Source organism: Aspergillus brasiliensis (assembly GCF_001889945.1).
Source record: "Aspergillus brasiliensis CBS 101740 unplaced genomic scaffold ASPBRscaffold_17, whole genome shotgun sequence".
Classification (NCBI taxonomy): Eukaryota; Fungi; Ascomycota; class Eurotiomycetes; order Eurotiales; family Aspergillaceae; genus Aspergillus; species Aspergillus brasiliensis.
The window spans coordinates 99,462-115,406 of NW_027137458.1; the positions used below are offsets into that span (position 1 = coordinate 99,462).

The 15,945-nt window shown below is 51.2% G+C and overlaps 7 protein-coding genes across 7 annotated transcripts; 4 read left to right on the forward strand and 3 right to left on the reverse strand.

Moving 5' to 3' along the window:
- Positions 1 to 867: 867 nt before the first annotated feature.
- On the forward strand, positions 868 to 1,840 carry ASPBRDRAFT_136629 (pirin family protein; the record flags this gene model as incomplete). The annotated part of the gene is made up of 2 exons (XM_067618813.1): positions 868 to 1,606; positions 1,671 to 1,840. 2 exons carry the CDS (start codon positions 868 to 870, stop codon positions 1,838 to 1,840), a joined length of 909 nt encoding a protein of 302 aa, XP_067474331.1.
- Positions 1,841 to 2,572: 732 nt separating this feature from the next.
- Positions 2,573 to 4,620, reverse strand: ASPBRDRAFT_136446 (NAD(P)/FAD-dependent oxidoreductase; the record flags this gene model as incomplete). The annotated part of the gene is made up of 3 exons (XM_067618792.1): positions 2,573 to 3,797; positions 3,857 to 4,265; positions 4,326 to 4,620. The coding sequence occupies 3 exons, from the start codon at positions 4,618 to 4,620 to the stop codon at positions 2,573 to 2,575; spliced, it is 1,929 nt and encodes a 642-aa protein (XP_067474332.1).
- Positions 4,621 to 4,900: 280 nt separating this feature from the next.
- ASPBRDRAFT_48111 (uncharacterized protein) lies at positions 4,901 to 8,720 on the forward strand. Its single transcript, XM_067626023.1, has 16 exons — positions 4,901 to 5,058; positions 5,130 to 5,165; positions 5,231 to 5,306; positions 5,365 to 5,869; positions 5,923 to 6,158; positions 6,207 to 6,465; positions 6,513 to 6,535; positions 6,585 to 6,657; positions 6,710 to 6,831; positions 6,878 to 6,991; positions 7,057 to 7,125; positions 7,173 to 7,314; positions 7,362 to 7,502; positions 7,554 to 7,625; positions 7,689 to 8,228; positions 8,285 to 8,720. The coding sequence occupies exons 1-16, from the start codon at positions 4,920 to 4,922 to the stop codon at positions 8,345 to 8,347; spliced, it is 2,610 nt and encodes an 869-aa protein (XP_067474333.1). The 5' UTR covers positions 4,901 to 4,919; the 3' UTR covers positions 8,348 to 8,720.
- A 309-nt stretch (positions 8,721 to 9,029) lies between these two features.
- On the reverse strand, positions 9,030 to 10,368 carry ASPBRDRAFT_187043 (putative NAD binding Rossmann fold oxidoreductase; the record flags this gene model as incomplete). Its single annotated transcript, XM_067620085.1, has 5 exons — positions 9,030 to 9,566; positions 9,632 to 9,693; positions 9,751 to 9,852; positions 9,914 to 10,025; positions 10,084 to 10,368. The coding sequence occupies 5 exons, from the start codon at positions 10,366 to 10,368 to the stop codon at positions 9,030 to 9,032; spliced, it is 1,098 nt and encodes a 365-aa protein (XP_067474334.1).
- A 963-nt stretch (positions 10,369 to 11,331) lies between these two features.
- On the reverse strand, positions 11,332 to 11,676 carry ASPBRDRAFT_200256 (acyl carrier protein; the record flags this gene model as incomplete). Its single annotated transcript, XM_067621413.1, has 1 exon — positions 11,332 to 11,676. One exon carries the CDS (start codon positions 11,674 to 11,676, stop codon positions 11,332 to 11,334), a length of 345 nt encoding a protein of 114 aa, XP_067474335.1.
- A 961-nt stretch (positions 11,677 to 12,637) lies between these two features.
- ASPBRDRAFT_661755 (uncharacterized protein) lies at positions 12,638 to 14,449 on the forward strand (the record flags this gene model as incomplete). The annotated part of the gene is made up of 4 exons (XM_067628677.1): positions 12,638 to 12,756; positions 12,810 to 13,067; positions 13,135 to 13,688; positions 13,764 to 14,449. 4 exons carry the CDS (start codon positions 12,638 to 12,640, stop codon positions 14,447 to 14,449), a joined length of 1,617 nt encoding a protein of 538 aa, XP_067474336.1.
- A 364-nt stretch (positions 14,450 to 14,813) lies between these two features.
- On the forward strand, positions 14,814 to 15,754 carry ASPBRDRAFT_136450 (SDR family NAD(P)-dependent oxidoreductase; the record flags this gene model as incomplete). The annotated part of the gene is made up of 2 exons (XM_067618793.1): positions 14,814 to 14,858; positions 14,957 to 15,754. The coding sequence occupies 2 exons, from the start codon at positions 14,814 to 14,816 to the stop codon at positions 15,752 to 15,754; spliced, it is 843 nt and encodes a 280-aa protein (XP_067474337.1).
- Between the last annotated feature and the right edge of the window lie 191 nt (positions 15,755 to 15,945).

Sequence of the window (15,945 nt, forward strand, 5' to 3'; positions counted from 1 at the left end):
ACACATGAGCCTAAAACCGACGTATATGTGTGCCTGAGGCAACCACATGAGGCAACTAGTTAGTATTTAACTCATACTCAGCAACTAAATCTTAGATGAAAATTAATATTTGATTTATTTTCGGTTATTTCGTGAAGTAATTGATCAAGAGGCTTTTGGTAATCTGGGGGGTGACTTCCTAAGCCAGAGGGGCCATTGCGTATAAAGCATACGCTCTGTCCAGTGGGTTGCTCGATTTACGATGAGCTGTCATGATTCATAATTCACCGAGGGAGATTATAGGTGGCAATCTCTGATAAGTACGTATAAAGCCATCTATAATAACATCTTCTGGGGAATAGTCGAATAAGGGTTGACCCCTTTTCTGCTAGTTAGAGCGGGGCAAATTATCGCTCAATCAGCATTTCTGTATTTATCCAGCGTGATAGGAAGAATAGTAATGGAGGTGTGGCCTGCATCTCGCCTATACATTTTTCTACGGGTCGACCTTTATTTCCGGTTTCCGGGTTGGTCTCTCTTCAGGTAGGCCTGTAAACTGGAATGGATTGGACGTTGTGGACAATTATCATTCTAAGTCGTTGGATAAAGTATTGCCTCCCGTGACCCACCTGCCGCATCTATTCGGGGGTAGGCATCTGCGCCGAGCCCGGCTTCTTTGGGAATGGCAAGTAAGCCACGGCTACACTGGGAATCTTGAGCTCCGGAGAGCATTCACCGTTAGTGGCCCCTATTGATAGTCTAATATATCATCATTGCATACGCTAAATACGTCTTTTTGAGCTGGGTGAAGATTCCTTATCATCGCTCCTAGGAATTGTTCAGTACTTAACCATCTCACAGTATTCCCTTAAGTGACCTTGACCCAGAATGTCGATATACCGTGCTATCCGTGCCTCGTTCCTCGCGGTAGAGAAGGCAGAGGGGATGGGTGGACGTGTTCGACGTGCGATGGGGATCCCTAAGCTGCGAAACTTATCGCCCTTTGTCTTACTCGATCAATTCATCATCCCGCCCGGGGCCGGTTTCCCAGAACACCCCCATCGGGGACAAGAGACCATCACATACATTCTCCAAGGATCTCTCGATCATGAGGACTTTACAGGGAATGCTGGAACTATCAAAGCCGGCGATTTGCAATTCATGACCGCAGGCAAAGGTATTATGCATGCAGAGATACCACGGCCTACCGCAGACGGTAGTGCTACAATTGGCCTGCAGCTTTGGGTTGACCTTCCGACTCACCTCAAGAATGTTGAGCCGCGCTATCGAGATCTCAGAGCGTCTGAAATCCCGAACCTTGCTGTTGATGATGGCAAGGTCACCGTCAAAGTCATATCTGGTCAATCCTATGGTGTGGATAGTGTCAAGGACCTTGCATACACGCCAGTATGGATTCTGGACGTTGAGATCAAACCAGGTGGCACATTCTTACAAGTGATCCCGGACGCTTGGAACGCCTTTATATACACGTTGAACGGAACCACCAATTTTCTTAGCTCTGGGGAAGAAATGCCAATCGGCAAATATCATACTGTGGTCTTCGAAACCACCGGCAAATCAGTATCTGCTAAGGTTGCGGCCGATGCGAAGGAAGGAAGTCGCTTCAGTGAGTTCTCTAGCTCGTTTGCTTCAAACGACTGGCACATGTGCTAATCCTCCCCACTCATCAGTCCTAATTGCCGGTGCACCATTGGACCAAGAAATTGTTCAATATGGCCCGTTTGTGGTCAACTCCATGGAAGAGGTTAGACAAGCAGTCATTGACTTCCAGCTCTGTCAAAATGGATTTGAACGAGCAAAGGGATGGGAGAGTGACGTAGGAAAGAAGTTCCGGAAGTAGGAAAAAGGGATTTGTCTGCTATCTAGGTCACATGACCCTCTACTATTTAGATCCTCCAGACCGCCAGTAGAACTTAGCTTCCTACAGATCTCTGAATGCTATGTTCTTCCGCTCCTTTTGCTCTCTCTCTCTAACAGGATTCCCTGTGACTTCTTGGCTTTTCATTAGATGGATGGCTTTATGTCTTTCTGTATTTTTCGTCATGTTGACAACTACTCAAATCAGCTTGCCGACTACGGATTCATTACCTCGTGTTCGGCGAACCTTGTGAGTTTTCTGAGTGGAGTTGGCCCCCGGGGACGTTTACTTAGTCAGCGGAAGATTTCCACCCGAGCTCCGATTGAATCGGGGAAGGTTGCATATTGGTCATGGCCGACAGGAATGCTCGGTTGATTCAATAAACCCTCATTCCTCCCTATGTTCAAAAAAATCATCAGCCTATTTACTATTTTAGATAATCTGGTAATTCAAGATTTAATAATTATAGTTAGTTATCTGGCCCGGTGCCTCAGCCAGGATATTAGATAAAGATAATAGAAGATTATCTATATATAAAAAATGTAATCATAATATTAATTTTTGAAATATAGTTTTTAGTCTATTATTTTATCTCTGGCAGAATATAAATACCCTAATACATGTCAAGCATAGCACTACGTAACACTTTCAGTGGATCCATAGTTATCATGTTAATATTCTAGATAATTCCTCTCTGCAGTCAGAGAATTCAATTTAATCCTTGTATGGAGCCGGCGATATGCCTTCCAGCAAAGCCTTCATGCGCATAGCAAGCAATTTGGAATGAAAGCGGGTGTAAGGGAGGTAGCCGACCATGAGCCAGAGATTGGGTACTCCAGTTTCGCGGTAGGCGGTCCTGAACTCGCCCTCCTCATCAATACCCCAGATGGGACCGAATTGGTCGGCGATCTTGTCGCCCAGAGTGGCACGGACCGAGTCGATGGTGTTGGAGAAGCCGGTCGCGAAGACGATCAGGTCGAACTGGCGCTCCCGTCCATCGTTCAGGATGACCTTGTCCTCTGTGAACCGCTCAATGTACCCGGGCTCCACCTTGATCTTCCCATTGATGATGTGCTCGCACGCACCGGCATCGAAATAAAAGCCACCGTTCCGAGTCTGGCCCAGTGTGGAACCGCCTGTGCCGCGCTGACCACGCCAGGTCCGGAGACCGCGAGCATGGAGGGCATCCAGGAGAGGTCGATCAAGGTCCTCCAACACCTTAGCATTACGCCGGGCCAGCTCCTCCCCGGGTCCCGTCGGGGTGGCAAAGAAAAGACGGTCCTGTTCCTCATGACTAGGTCGGTTGCCATGGGCATCAGGCGCATAGTTGCCAATCGTGCGCGGGACGGAGTGGGTCAGAGACATGATATAGGTTGGGGACCGCTGAAGAAGCGTAACATCGATGCCCCGGCGCGAGCAATCGAAGGCCGTGTCGAATCCAGAGGATGAGGTACCGACCACACAGACTTTCTTTCCCACAAAATCACGCGCACTGTCGTGGGCCGTCGAGTGGCGGATAACACCTCCCTTGAAGTCGGCCATGCCGGGAATATTGGGTGTCATGGGCACGCCGCAAAGAGACGTGGCCATGACGACCTGCTTTGGATGGAGTTGTCTGGTTTCCTGGCCTTCTTTATTGATCACGACCGTCCAGTTGTGCTGATCGTCCTGCTCGGCCTTGACGATCTCCGATTTGGTCCATACATTCAGCTCCAACGCCTCCGCATACCACTGCATGTACATTCCTTGCTTCTGCGCGGGGGTGTATGTGGGCCAAAGCTTGGGGTACGGAAAGTATGGCAGATCATCCGCCCAGTGGGGGAAGTGAAGAGAAAGGTACTCATAACGCTTCTTCCAGACATCACCGATCTCGTCGCTGCGCTCGATGATGAGACTATCCATACCCAGCGCCTTACATCTGGCAGCCAGTGCGAGACCGCTATTCCAATCTGTCAATGTCTCTTTCTTGCCAGCGAGAAGAGAACGGGATGAACTTACTTTTGGCCACCACCAATGATGAGAATCTCAGGGTCGGCAGCGTCAATCTCAGCCGCCCTTTGCTTCTCCCAGCTGATCGACCCGGTCATATGGCCGTCAGACGGGGGAAGTTCGGGGAATTGTTTCAACGTCTCGGCAACAGTGTGCATGGTGTAAACCTTCCACCCCTCCTGAGTGAGAACGGCATTGATCACTGCGGAAGAAACCACCACTTCGGTTTCAAAGGACAGAACGAATTGCAGCTGGGCGAAGTCGGGATAGGGCCGCAAGATTGTGGGAGCGGGCGTCAGGAATTTGAAATTAGTTGCTTTGGTTCGAGGGAAAAGGTCCGTGGCAGCCTTGAGGATTGCGGGTTGGAAGTTGAAGGTGCGGTAGTCCCAGGTGAAGGACAACTTGTCGCGCCAAACCCCTGCACCGAGAGTACCAGGTTAGTTGGATCCCACAACTCGAGTGAACGCACTCTACTGACCGTATAGAAGGAACATGTCAGCAAACGCCGTGGCATTTCCAGCTCCCATGCTCTGCGACAAGCGCGCCACGATGCCTTCCGCCTCCCTTTGGGCATTGCAGTCCGCGGGAATTTCGATCCCCAGAACGTCTGAGGTGGGAAGCGCGTGGTTATATTTGAAGTCGTACATGAAGTTATCGTCGACTGGAGGCTTGGACGAAGGGGTGTCCAACTCCTGAACGACAACTTGCGCCTTGATGTCGGTCATGTTGACTTTGCTGCTGTCCCGGACAGAATGATGAATGCTGACAGTCATTGTGGCCAATTTCAACGATGAAGCAGAATAGGTTGAAATGTCAATAGAACTAGAATACTCCCCATAATGCTCTACATGTCGTCGCAGCGACCTCCGTGCCTTTTCAAGAGACAGCTTTCCTGCATGCCTCCATCCGGCCACCGGAGATAAGCGGCAATGGGGGCTCACTCGGTCGGACATAATTATTTATTATCACGTGACCGGACATAATCCAGCCCGTCCATCCGATCTGGACGGTATCTCTGTTGGACTCGTCATTTCCAATTTCCCCCATCATGCCATCCGATTCTCCTGGCACGATGACCAACAAGGCAGGACCGGACCGCTCTCAAGGGTCGGCTAGAGGCCCTGGTCTTTCGAGCCGAAATGAAGAGGCCGGTGACACGCAAAGGCCGCCGAAAAAACAAAGGAGGCAACGGCCCTCTCTCAGCTGTGCAGGTTGGGTGCCATTCCTGTAGCCGCCTCGGAGACCCCAACGGTCACGGAAAGGCTAACGCTAGGACCACCAGAATGCCGCCGCCTGAAAATGAAATGCGACCGGCAGGGTCAGTAATCAATCTAACTTGACGTCTGGAGATTGTTGTTCCCCCCGGCTGAAGGAAGGTTGCAGTCCCATGTTCCAACTGTGTCCGTCGACGCCGGGCCGCATTTTGTAATCCGGGGGTGGCCGACAAGCCCTCACCACAGTGTGTTCTCTCGTTATTCCTGCGTTCAAGTCGATTGCCAGCTAACTCCGTATCACAGCAGGGAGTCTGACGTGCAGCGAAGACCTCGCCAGGCTGCCGGACATGATCAACAGTCGCAATCCCCTGACAGAAGCGCTCACCTTTCGCCCACCACCCATGACTTTAGTTCTCACCGCATCGATCGGTGGGAAACAATACCCCAGCATGATCTCTCACCATGTCTCAGTCATGGCCCAGCTCTCGCGGCTACGCAGCGCTCCGCGAATGATACGGCTCGGAGCTTGATGCCCCAGCCGAGTAGCAGGCGAGATGATTATGAGCAACTTGCCCTCCTATCCCACGTGCTACAGTCAGACCCTTTGCAGGATTCTCCATCGGTGCCTACAGGCAGAATTCCACTTGCCAGGCACACTGACGCAAATAGGAATACCGGCTTCGACAGCTCCACCGTACAGCCCGTTGTAGTTGACGAACAGAGCGGCTCCTACGGCACGTTGATGTTGGGTAAAGGAGGTCGGTCTAAGTATCTGGGGCCAACCGCAGGCAGTGAGTGGTTGAAAGAAGTATGTCACCTTGCTGGAACGACCCTCGGCCCGCTAAGAATTGTAAATCATAGTCAGAAGCACAAGACATACCAGACAGTCCACCAGGTACTCGCGCGCCTTCCCCCAAAATCCCCCAAAACTCAGTCCCATCTCAGCCCGGCCGTTTGACTCCTGGTACTACTCCGATCGCCTTTCCGTTTAACGTTGCGGCCGCCCACATTAGTACTCAGGAACTGCTGTCCCGCCTGCCGCCCAAGGAGGAGGCACAGACGTTGGTGGCGTCGTACTATCGCTACTGTGCTTGGCAGTAAGTATTGTAGATCGAGTGCCAGTGACGACTTTGACCAAGGTGTAGTCACGATGTTGCGCCCAGGCCCGCTTTCGACAAGACCTTCGACCGTGTATATACGACTTCCCGTGGAACGTCTTTATCGCCACCAGTCAATCCACAGGAGATTGCACTTGTTTTCATCATCCTGGCACAGGGCACCATGTATAATATCGAGATGCCCAACTACGATCCATCTGCCGAGGAGTGGCTACACCTCTCGGAGCTGGCGCTGGTCAAGGGACGCTTCCTGTCAAACAACATGGTGGCCGGTCTGCAGACCCTAGTAAGTGTTGAGTTAGTGGCGCCCGTTCAGTCGCTAACAGTCATTAGCATTTGATGGCGCATTTGCATCTGTATGTTGACCGTCCTTTGCGCAATTCTCCTTGCTAACATGGTGAGTAGGCAACTGGATAAGGGCGGACGAGGTGACAATTCCTGGCCGCTGTGGGGACTGGTCATGCGATTGGTTCAAGCTGTAAGCATGGTCCTTTAAGGGTGACGATATAGTCTGATAGATCCATGCCTAGATGGGTATGCACAGGGACGGTGCGCGCTGGAACCTCGCGCCAGATGTGATTCAGGAAAGACGCAAGGTCTTCTGGGAGCTGAATGCTGCCGATACTTTCCAGGCGCATTGTTTTTCGAGACCGTACGAATTCCCCCGGTAGGCCCATTGCATCTCTAAGAACAAATAGGTGTGCGATCAATCCCGAGCATTGCGATGTCGAATTTCCTTCCGAGCCGCTGAATATGAGTGGCGAGAAGAGCTATTCACGGCTACGATTTGAGCTCTCTCAACTTTCGTCCGAGTGTGTGGTTCTTCTAGCTATTCTCTCTTTGTCTAATCATTGCTTTGCGGCTAATGAGACGGAAGGATTCTCAATATGGCGATGAAGGTGCGCAAACCACCGTACTCCGCTGTCACCGACCTCGATATCAGGCTGTATGTGCTCGACGATTACAAGGTATGCGCATGCTAATGCTGTCCAGGGCCGATTTTGAACGCAACCTCCCGTTCTCGCTTCGTTGTCGAGCATCCCTTCTGTCAATGCCCTCCCGGTACCCACACGTCCAGGCGGCAATCGAGGCATCACCCGAACCATCCCGGAGGTCGATGACCATCTCTTTCCAAGTTTGTCTACCTACCACGTCGGGTCTGTTGTGTGCTAATTGAAGCAGCAAACCAATCTCGCGCTTAACATATCCGAGACGATCATCAACCTTCATCGCCCGTACTATGCCAAAGCTCTCTATGACATTAATGAACATACCAAATCCAGATACGCCCCCTCGTTTCTCACGGTCATAGAGCGTTGCGGAGTAAGCCGTCCTTCAACCTGCCCAGTTATCATCTCGATCTAACATTGGTAGATCATCATCGCTATTGTTGACGATATTCACACTCGCTTTCCTGCAGTCAGCACCAGGCAATGGAATTTCTGGGTAGGATGGTCCAACCTCTCTGTCAATCAGCGCCAGAGAAGCTCACAATGCGTTACATTCTAGTATCATGTGTTCGGCTCAGCTCTGTGCCTAGGAACCTTGGTGTTGCGCGATCCCAGTAACTCGATGGCCACCTTCGCTCTTACGCAGGTTGATGCCGCGATCAACTTATTCACCTCCTTGATTCAACACGGTGGTAACACGCCGCGGTACTGCCGTAATTTGCAGTGGCTCTTCAAGCTACGCGCTCGGGCGTCATCCAAGATCGCGTCTACTGCCACACAGCAGGTCGATTTGCAGCCAGATGAGGGCCAGTCGGGCAGGCGGCAAGTTGGCCGAGAAGACAGGGAGGATAGTGAGGATGTCGAGCTGCTCGGTTGGCGGACCAGGTTGATCGAGCGGGCTGGCCAAGGTCGTCCAACGATCCGCACTATTCAGCTTGCGGAGACGCCGACCGACTCCTATCAGAACTTCGATCCCTCCAATGCATCACCGCATGGCCATACCTATGGGGGCCATCAAGGTGAGCTGAGAGTGGGAGATAATACAATGATGCCGGGTCCATCCCTTCCCATGGTGACTCCCGACTCGACAAACGAACTTGTGAGCATCTGTATCCCATTATTCGCTCATAGTCAGAACTGATTCATGCTACATAGTTACAAGACTTTTGGGATCCAATGCTGCTGCAAGATATTTTAGGAGGCATTCCAGTCGAATAGGCGGATGTGAATGACACATTCGGGACGGGGTCTCTCTTGTGGATGGCTACTGCTTCCCATATACCCTAGATAACATGCAGCTCTCTCAGTATAGGTTAGAGCATCAGGATCATTCGTCATGCACATATCTGCTCAATTTTGCCAGCGTTGGTTTTTCGCTGTGCATAGCATGATGTCAATCTTCATACCGCAATGTATACATACCCGGCCCATTTTAACAATGACCTTGTCTACTTGTCATGAGTTTACAAAGTACGCCAAAGAAGTAGCATACCCACTCTGGAATGGTAGACTCGGGCCTCGGGGTGTTCGGAAGGTCTACAGGTCAGTTGTAAGCGATATTGCTTCTAAAGGATAACCCCACACAGTCGGTGCCACAACTTTCATATTTAGATGTGGACAGTCAGGGTTATTGTACACGCAGCTAGGTCCATCATAAGATGATTTGAACATATATTTATTACCATCTTAGACTCTCCTGGGGTGTGGGGTGTATCTTCTTTTCTAGAGAGGAAAGTTTCCGGTGTACAGGATCTCTGGCGTCCATTGAGATTGGGCAACTATGATTTACCTATACTTCTACATGCCTATGGCTTTTTATAACCAGCTCCAGCAAGCACTTGACCCATCAATGACATGGGAATCTCATTCTATTCTAACGAGTAGTTCCGTATACAGGTGACTATGCCCTAGCCTTTGCGTCCTCCATAATCGGCAGGCCATTGTCATCAAAGTATACCGGCACGCCATTGCGAAATGAATACTGTAGCGCAGTGGCGATTTTAGCCGCCTCATAAGCATCCTCAGGCGCACAAGTGAGAGATCCGCCGTCCAGAATTGCGGTCGCAAATTCCTCCAGGTCTTTGATGAAGGATTTATCGTAGAGAACAAAGGCATCCGGGGTCGTAGCCGTCCGCACACCGTGCGAATCGCGAACCTCAACGCGATTCACCGTGGAATTGGCATTGATGACCGAGTGAGCCTTGGTTCCACACACGCGGGTCATCCCCTCGAAGCCGTTGGTGAGAGTCCGGCCCAAGTGGAAGGTGAGGATCTTGCCGTTGGCGAACTCGACCAGTGCCCATCCATTGTCGCAGTCGCCATACTGGGCAAGCTCTCCGTAGACAGCCTGTTGACCCATGGCGACGACTCTGTTGACCTGCTTCTTGGGGTTGGTGAGGCCTGATTTGACATCTAGGTAGTATCTGCCAATGTCGATCTGTGCTGTGTGTGTAAGCAAGTGTGCCTAACAGGGACTGAGTGATGATTTGAAGTGTGACTGACATCGTGAACACCCATATCAACAAAGATACCCCCAGACTGCTCGGAGAACTTCACGAAGAAACCTATGTATATCGTCAGATTTTGCAAGACTATTGCCTCTCGTTCAGATGTTAACCCACCTGTAGGGTCTTGCTGGTCGATGCAGGAGCTCTCAACGGCGTGTATTTCACCAAGTGACCCATCCACGACCATCTGCTTCACCTGACGATACGAGTCATCGTCTGGTCCAGGTTAGTCTACGGACCTTCATCTTCAGCACAGAAAGCAGAATGATCGACTTACACCGTCGACAGAAGGGTACCAAGAATTTGAGGTGAGGCTTAGAAGCAGCCTTGGCAACCACCTCCTCAGTAGTGATAACATCCACCGAGATTGGCTTCTCACACATGACATGCTAGATGATGAATTAGTCCCGAACTTGACTGCCAGGAGGTAGTTTCTAGCAAGCTCACCAGGCCTAAATCAAGTGCGTTGAGAATCAAAGGGGCGTGGGTAGCAGTAGCCGTCGAGATCAACACCGCTTCAGCACCGCTATTCTTCATGCAGTCCTCTGGATCATCGAAGAACTTGACAGATGGCGGTAGATTTGAGGCCGCCCACTCATCAGCACCAGGCTTCGTGTCGCAGGCAGCGACAAGCTCAATTCGAGGTTGCTGGAAAGCCAGAATCCGGGCACGAATGGCACCCAAACGGCCTAGGCCGATCAGAGCGAGTTTCAGGCGCGGTTGTGTGGTCATATTGAGAACAATGCTGGTTGGTGCTTGTGATACTAAGTCGCTCTGAAGGCGAGTCTGCTTTTATTTGATCTCGAGGCCATTTTTACCCCGGATGAGTTGCGGGGTCTGGCTTAGGGTCCGATGTAGACACTTCGTCTTCATCAATTCTTCCTCCGCTACCAATCCGGTGGGGGTTTGTTTAATGGCCGATGGCCGGTGCTTCCGCCCGGTCTGCCTTAAGTCCGACTCTTCTAGAGCCGATCGGACATAACGCTGTATTGGACGTGCAGAATAGGCATGAGAAAGATACAGCGTTCAAGGAGAAATTCACCCTCGCCTAACTATGGCAACTTCCTTAGACTTTTGCCTCCTGGCTAATGAAATGATGACCTAGCCCTACAATTAATGTTCCTTACTGGATAGCTTCTACAAACGCTAGGTACCACGAATCGATCTCCGGATGTTTCGCGTACTACTCATTAAGGGCATTAATGTCCATAGTACTATCGATACGATCGTAATGGTAGGACTCGTAGTAGTTCTTCATTCAACGTAGTAGTATGATGGCTCTAGTGCTTGTACTCATGCTATTGTGCATTGACCTATCTGTACAGGGAGTAAATATAAATAAGCGAGACACTGCTGGGCGACCCGACACATAATCACATCATTTTATCGCAGGTGAGTTATCAGAAAATGTTCTCTAGCTATCATGAGATACAGCATGCTGTATAAAAAGTATAGCAAGAAGGTATTACACAACTCAGCTTCCAATCCAATTGTTCGAGGCTCTGCTCAACCAGCTAACTAGCTAATGGGGTAAGCGGTAACACAACTGCCGGGGATAGCGAGTCCCCAATGGGTAGGCGGAGAAGAACATGGGAAACTTTCTGTGCTGGACACGTGCCATTATCATCCTCGAGTAGTAACTAATGTCAACTTAACTAGTAGTAAGTATGGAGTAGTACCGCAAAACGAGAAATCTCAATCGAATTTCACCTCGCTATACGCAACAACCGTTCCTGCCAATTCCTCCAGGTTCGGCGCACTCGTGATATCCAACGCCGAAACCTCGGCCCCAAATGCCCGCGAGACCCATTGGCGCATCTCCACCGCCAGCAACGAGTCTACTCCCTGCAGAGCCAGCGAGAGCTGCTGGTCGATCTCAGATGGCGACGCCAGACTCAACGACCGTGCAAGCTTTCGGGTTAACCCTTCAATCGCGACGGTAACTGCGGCCGAGGGAGAGTCTGCCCGCGCAAATGCACGGTGCCAGTAGCTGGGCCAATAAGCCCGAGAAACCTCGTGGATTAGACGGTAACTTGACATGCCAGGGTTGGGGTCCGCCCAGCGCGATAGTTGCCTGGCCCGTTATTCCCCCCAGTAATAATGGATCATACTGAGGCTGAAGATCGCCGGTCATCATAGCCCCTCGGCTTTGTTCGTCTTTTTACCAACGCCAGGTTCTTTATGCGGCCAGCCGCACCTCGCCAACAGAGACCTCACTCAGGGATCGACCGATAGTGCCAGAATAACCGTCGAACGAGGTCAGCGGATACAATTCTGGTGGACCCCCTTGTCGTTCTCTCTCTCGATGCTTGTCGATCATGGTGACCAGGGAAGAATCGCCCGACAAGCCGCCACCGCGGCGACGGCGCCAATGAGAGACTAGAACGTTTGATAAGGAGTTTCTGGAGCCAACGCCTCCAAGTCGATACCATCTCATTCTGCCAGAACGTCTGGAAGAATTCCGGGCAAGACGGCAGGCATGCTGCAAAGAAACCCGCAACCAGCTCGGGCAGAGTCCATAGCCCGGCCATGTAGCTATAGTACGCGACATTGTCCGTTGTCTTCAAGGGCAGCACCGCAATCCAGAAGGGCTTCACGCTGTGCGGAAGTGAGAGTGTTTAGGCTGGCAGAGTTGGGATCGTTCTTTCGTATGGGCTAGAGAGATATCAATGAACAATTATCCCTTAGAACTGAAGCTTTGACATTGGTACTCCTGGCCCATTATGTATTGTTCTCTAGCAGGGGTAGCTAGTCCCTGTCACTATCGCAGTCTATGAATGCACCCCGACACACCATATCTAGGTCATACAAGCTTAGCCACCCCCTTCTGGCCTTATGCATGAGCGCACTGTGCATAAATAGACAGTCCACACCTATCGTCAGGGCCACTCTTCATACCGAATAGCATCCTTAGCCTGTGCGTACACGTTCCGAAACGGACGTTTTACGTTGCCATAACCAGCCCAAATTTGTCTAAGGCTGCGTGTCAGCCAGAATCAGGATGTCAGGGAACACGAATCCAGTCAGTAGTAACATTGCTGGGCTGGAGGCAGATGGCAAGGCAGAAATGCCCGCCTCCAACCATGTCCACGGAGCAAGGCTCCATACCATTACTGCTGCGTTAGTGACCCCATACGTGGACCGTGGGTGAGAATGTCCCACTGACAGATCAGTCTCGCTCTCTTTCTATTCCTAACCAATCTCGAAATCCCGATTGTCACAACTGCTTTGGTCAAGATCGCCGGGGAATTGGGAGGGCTGAACAAGATATACTGGATCACTACGGCATACATGCTGGGATACGTCGGGCTGCTCGTCATCTCGGCGAAGCTCAGCGATCTCTTTGGCCGCAAGTCCTGTTTGCTGGTCGCGATCTTTCTGTTCGTGGTGTTTTCGGGGGCTTGCGGGGCAGCCCAGACAATGGATCAGCTGTAAGTAAACATGATCTATATACTTATACTCCAATCTACAGTACTAATCCAAGCTCTGTTGAAACAGTATCATATTTCGAGCCTTCCAAGGCATTGGTGGAGCAGGAAACTATTCCCTTTGTGCGGTTCTCCTCCTGGATCTAATCCCAGCCGAGAAATACGCGACCTACATGAGTTACATCTCCTTTGTATACGCATTATCTCTGTTGTTTGGGCCATTGATGGGAGGAGGTATCTCCGAATCGTCCACATGGCGCTGGGTGTTTCTGTTGAATGTCCCTCCGGGTGTTCTGGCTGGAATTACGCTTGCCCTGATCCTCCCGAACCGATTCCCTCATCGCAACCAACCGTGCAATGATAAGAGCATGTCTTCTGTATGGGGATCGCTACGACAAATGTTTCGCCGGGTTGATCTCCTTGGCTGCGGCCTGCTCTTAGTAGCAACAGTTCCACTGGTAACCGCCCTGGAGGAAGCTAATCATAAGTACCATTGGAAGTCGCCTTTCACCATCGTACTTCTTATCATCTCTGGATTGGCATGGTTTGCCTTTTTACTTTGGGAGAGAAGAGTCACGCTTTATTCCAAGAGCGTTGAGCCAGTCTTGCCGTGGCGATTCATTTGTAACCGAGTTTGGGTTGGAATGTTGTTGTGAGTGCTGTGTCTCTTCTTGTTCAGTACCATATCATGACTTACAGCTTCGGGCAACAGGAACGCCATGTTATTGGGTGCAGTGTGGTTTTCAACCATGTTCCAGCTACCCCAGCGCTTCCAGATCGTGAACCAGCTGACCCCCTTTCAAGCGGCGGTGCATTTCATCCCCTTCACGATAGCAGGACCGGTGGCATCGGCTCTAGCACCAGGGGTTGCAAAGCTGTTTAAGATTCCGCTGCTGTACCTAGTCCTGTTTGCGTCGCTACTGCAGGTTGTTGGTTACGCACTCCTAGGCACTCTTCCGGAGTCCCTGAGCATCGCCGCAGCTCAATACGGATACCAGGTCCTGGCCGGCTTTGGTTGTGGCATTAACATTACCCTGCTGATTCTGATCGCCCCATTCACAATCGAAAAACGGGACAATGCAGTAGCCATGGGGGCGATTGCTCAATTCCGGGTCATGGGCGGTTGCATCGGAATTTCTATCTTGACCGCGGTGGCCAATGGGTTCATTCAGTCTCATCTTCGACAGTCACTAAGTCCGGAGCAGATGCAGTCCGTCCTCCACTCCACAGAGGCGCTTTCCAGCCTCCCAGCCTCGGTACAGAGCCTCGTGCGAGGGACGTTCTCGGCCAGTTACAACCTCCAGATGAAGATCTTGGCGGGGTTGGCTGGGGGGCAGGTTCTGGCCTCGTTACTTATGTGGCAGAAGGAACAAATCATTGTTTAGTTGCTTGTTAGTGTGGGTAGTCCGGACAAGGGTAGATTGTAAGACAGGCGAGTCAATGTGCGGAAGGCTGCGTTTTCTTTGTGGTTGTGCGTTGCACTAATAACGAGACACTTACCGACAATAGTATATGAACAGGGATCATCATCAGTTAGTGCAATGCGCAGCAATGAGACTTTAATTGACCCAAATCCGTTCCACGACTTGCATTTCCCCTTCCCCATTTCCCCTCTCGTCTTTTTTTCTTTTCCTGAACGTGCCCTTGTATCCTTTCTCGCTACATCTGCATAGCCATCACCCTTAGGAAACCCAGGATTACAATCTGCTCATTACGGCCAAAGACTATTGACCATCGTACTCATTTCTCATGGCAAGCATGAAACTCAACGGCGGGGTCGCCCTTGTGACCGGGGTAAGTTCTCCTATCCGATCCGTGGCATCCCAACATGGAAAAGGCAACACAAAATGATACCGCAATAAAACAGACCTGACCATATATTAAACCACTAGGCATCATCCGGGATCGGAAGAGATGTATGCCTTGCTCTGGCCGAAGCCGGCGTCGAAGCGATTGTTCTGGCTGATCTGAACCTTCCCGACGAATCCATTCTCCAGGAGTGTCAGAGGTTCTCCTCGCTCCCCAACTTCCGTACCATGCCTGTGGTCGTCGATGTTGTCAACGAAGACAGTGTCAACAACATGGTTAGTAGCGCCCTCGCCGAGTTCGGCCGGATCGACTACTGCGTCCATTCCGCGGGAATCTCGACGAAGCGTTCCCCCACCACGAATCTGGACGTGGAGGCCTTTGACAAGTTGATGACAACCAATTCTCGCGGCTCGATGATGGTGCTGCGAGCCGTCACCAACGCCATGGCACGCCAGGAGCCTCGTTCGTACACCAGCACGCGCAGCAACACGACCCGCAGTCTGGGACGCGGGTCAGTGGTCGTCATCGCCTCCATCAACGGCATGATATCGGCGCCAGGCATGATGCCCTACACAGCGTCCAAGTATGCGACCATTGGGATCGCCAAGACCGCCGCCGTGGACAACTTTGAGAACCAGGTCCGCGTGAACATTGTCTGTCCGTCGTGGACGGATACTCCCATGATGCAGAGGGGCATAAGCTATTTCCCGGCGCTGGGCCCGGCGATTGAAAAGCTGTGCCCACTCGGTAGGACCGCCATGGTGGAGGAGGTATCCGATGCGGTCGTCTTTCTTTGTAGTCCTGCCGCTTCGTTTATTAATGGAGAGAGCTTGGTGATTGACGCTGGGTTTACCTTGACGGGGTTTCGGTTGGCTCAGTAGGTTCCTTAGTTACCATGATCCTTTAAGGAGATAAGGAGACGTTCTAGACCTTCTGTGAATCTATCCTCTGGTCTTGTGCCTATTTGCAAATTTCTGATTGGGGATGGCAGTTGCTGACTAAAAGATGTAAAAAGGAAGTCATTGATCACAAGAGCTCAGTCAAATTTCATAGACAGATAAATCCCATGCGC

What these genes read in the sequence shown, in the direction of transcription:
- ASPBRDRAFT_48111 (XM_067626023.1), top strand. Translation starts at nt 4,920, where the DNA reads ATGACCAACAAGGCAGGACCGGACCGCTCTCAAGGGTCGGCTAGAGGC. An exon ending in GCCCTCTCTCAGCTGTGCAG is followed by an intron (nt 5,059 to 5,129) that starts GTTGGGTGCCAT and finishes TAGGACCACCAG; the next exon opens with AATGCCGCCGCCTGAAAATG. An exon ending in TTGATGGCGCATTTGCATCT is followed by an intron (nt 6,536 to 6,584) that starts GTATGTTGACCG and finishes CATGGTGAGTAG; the next exon opens with GCAACTGGATAAGGGCGGAC.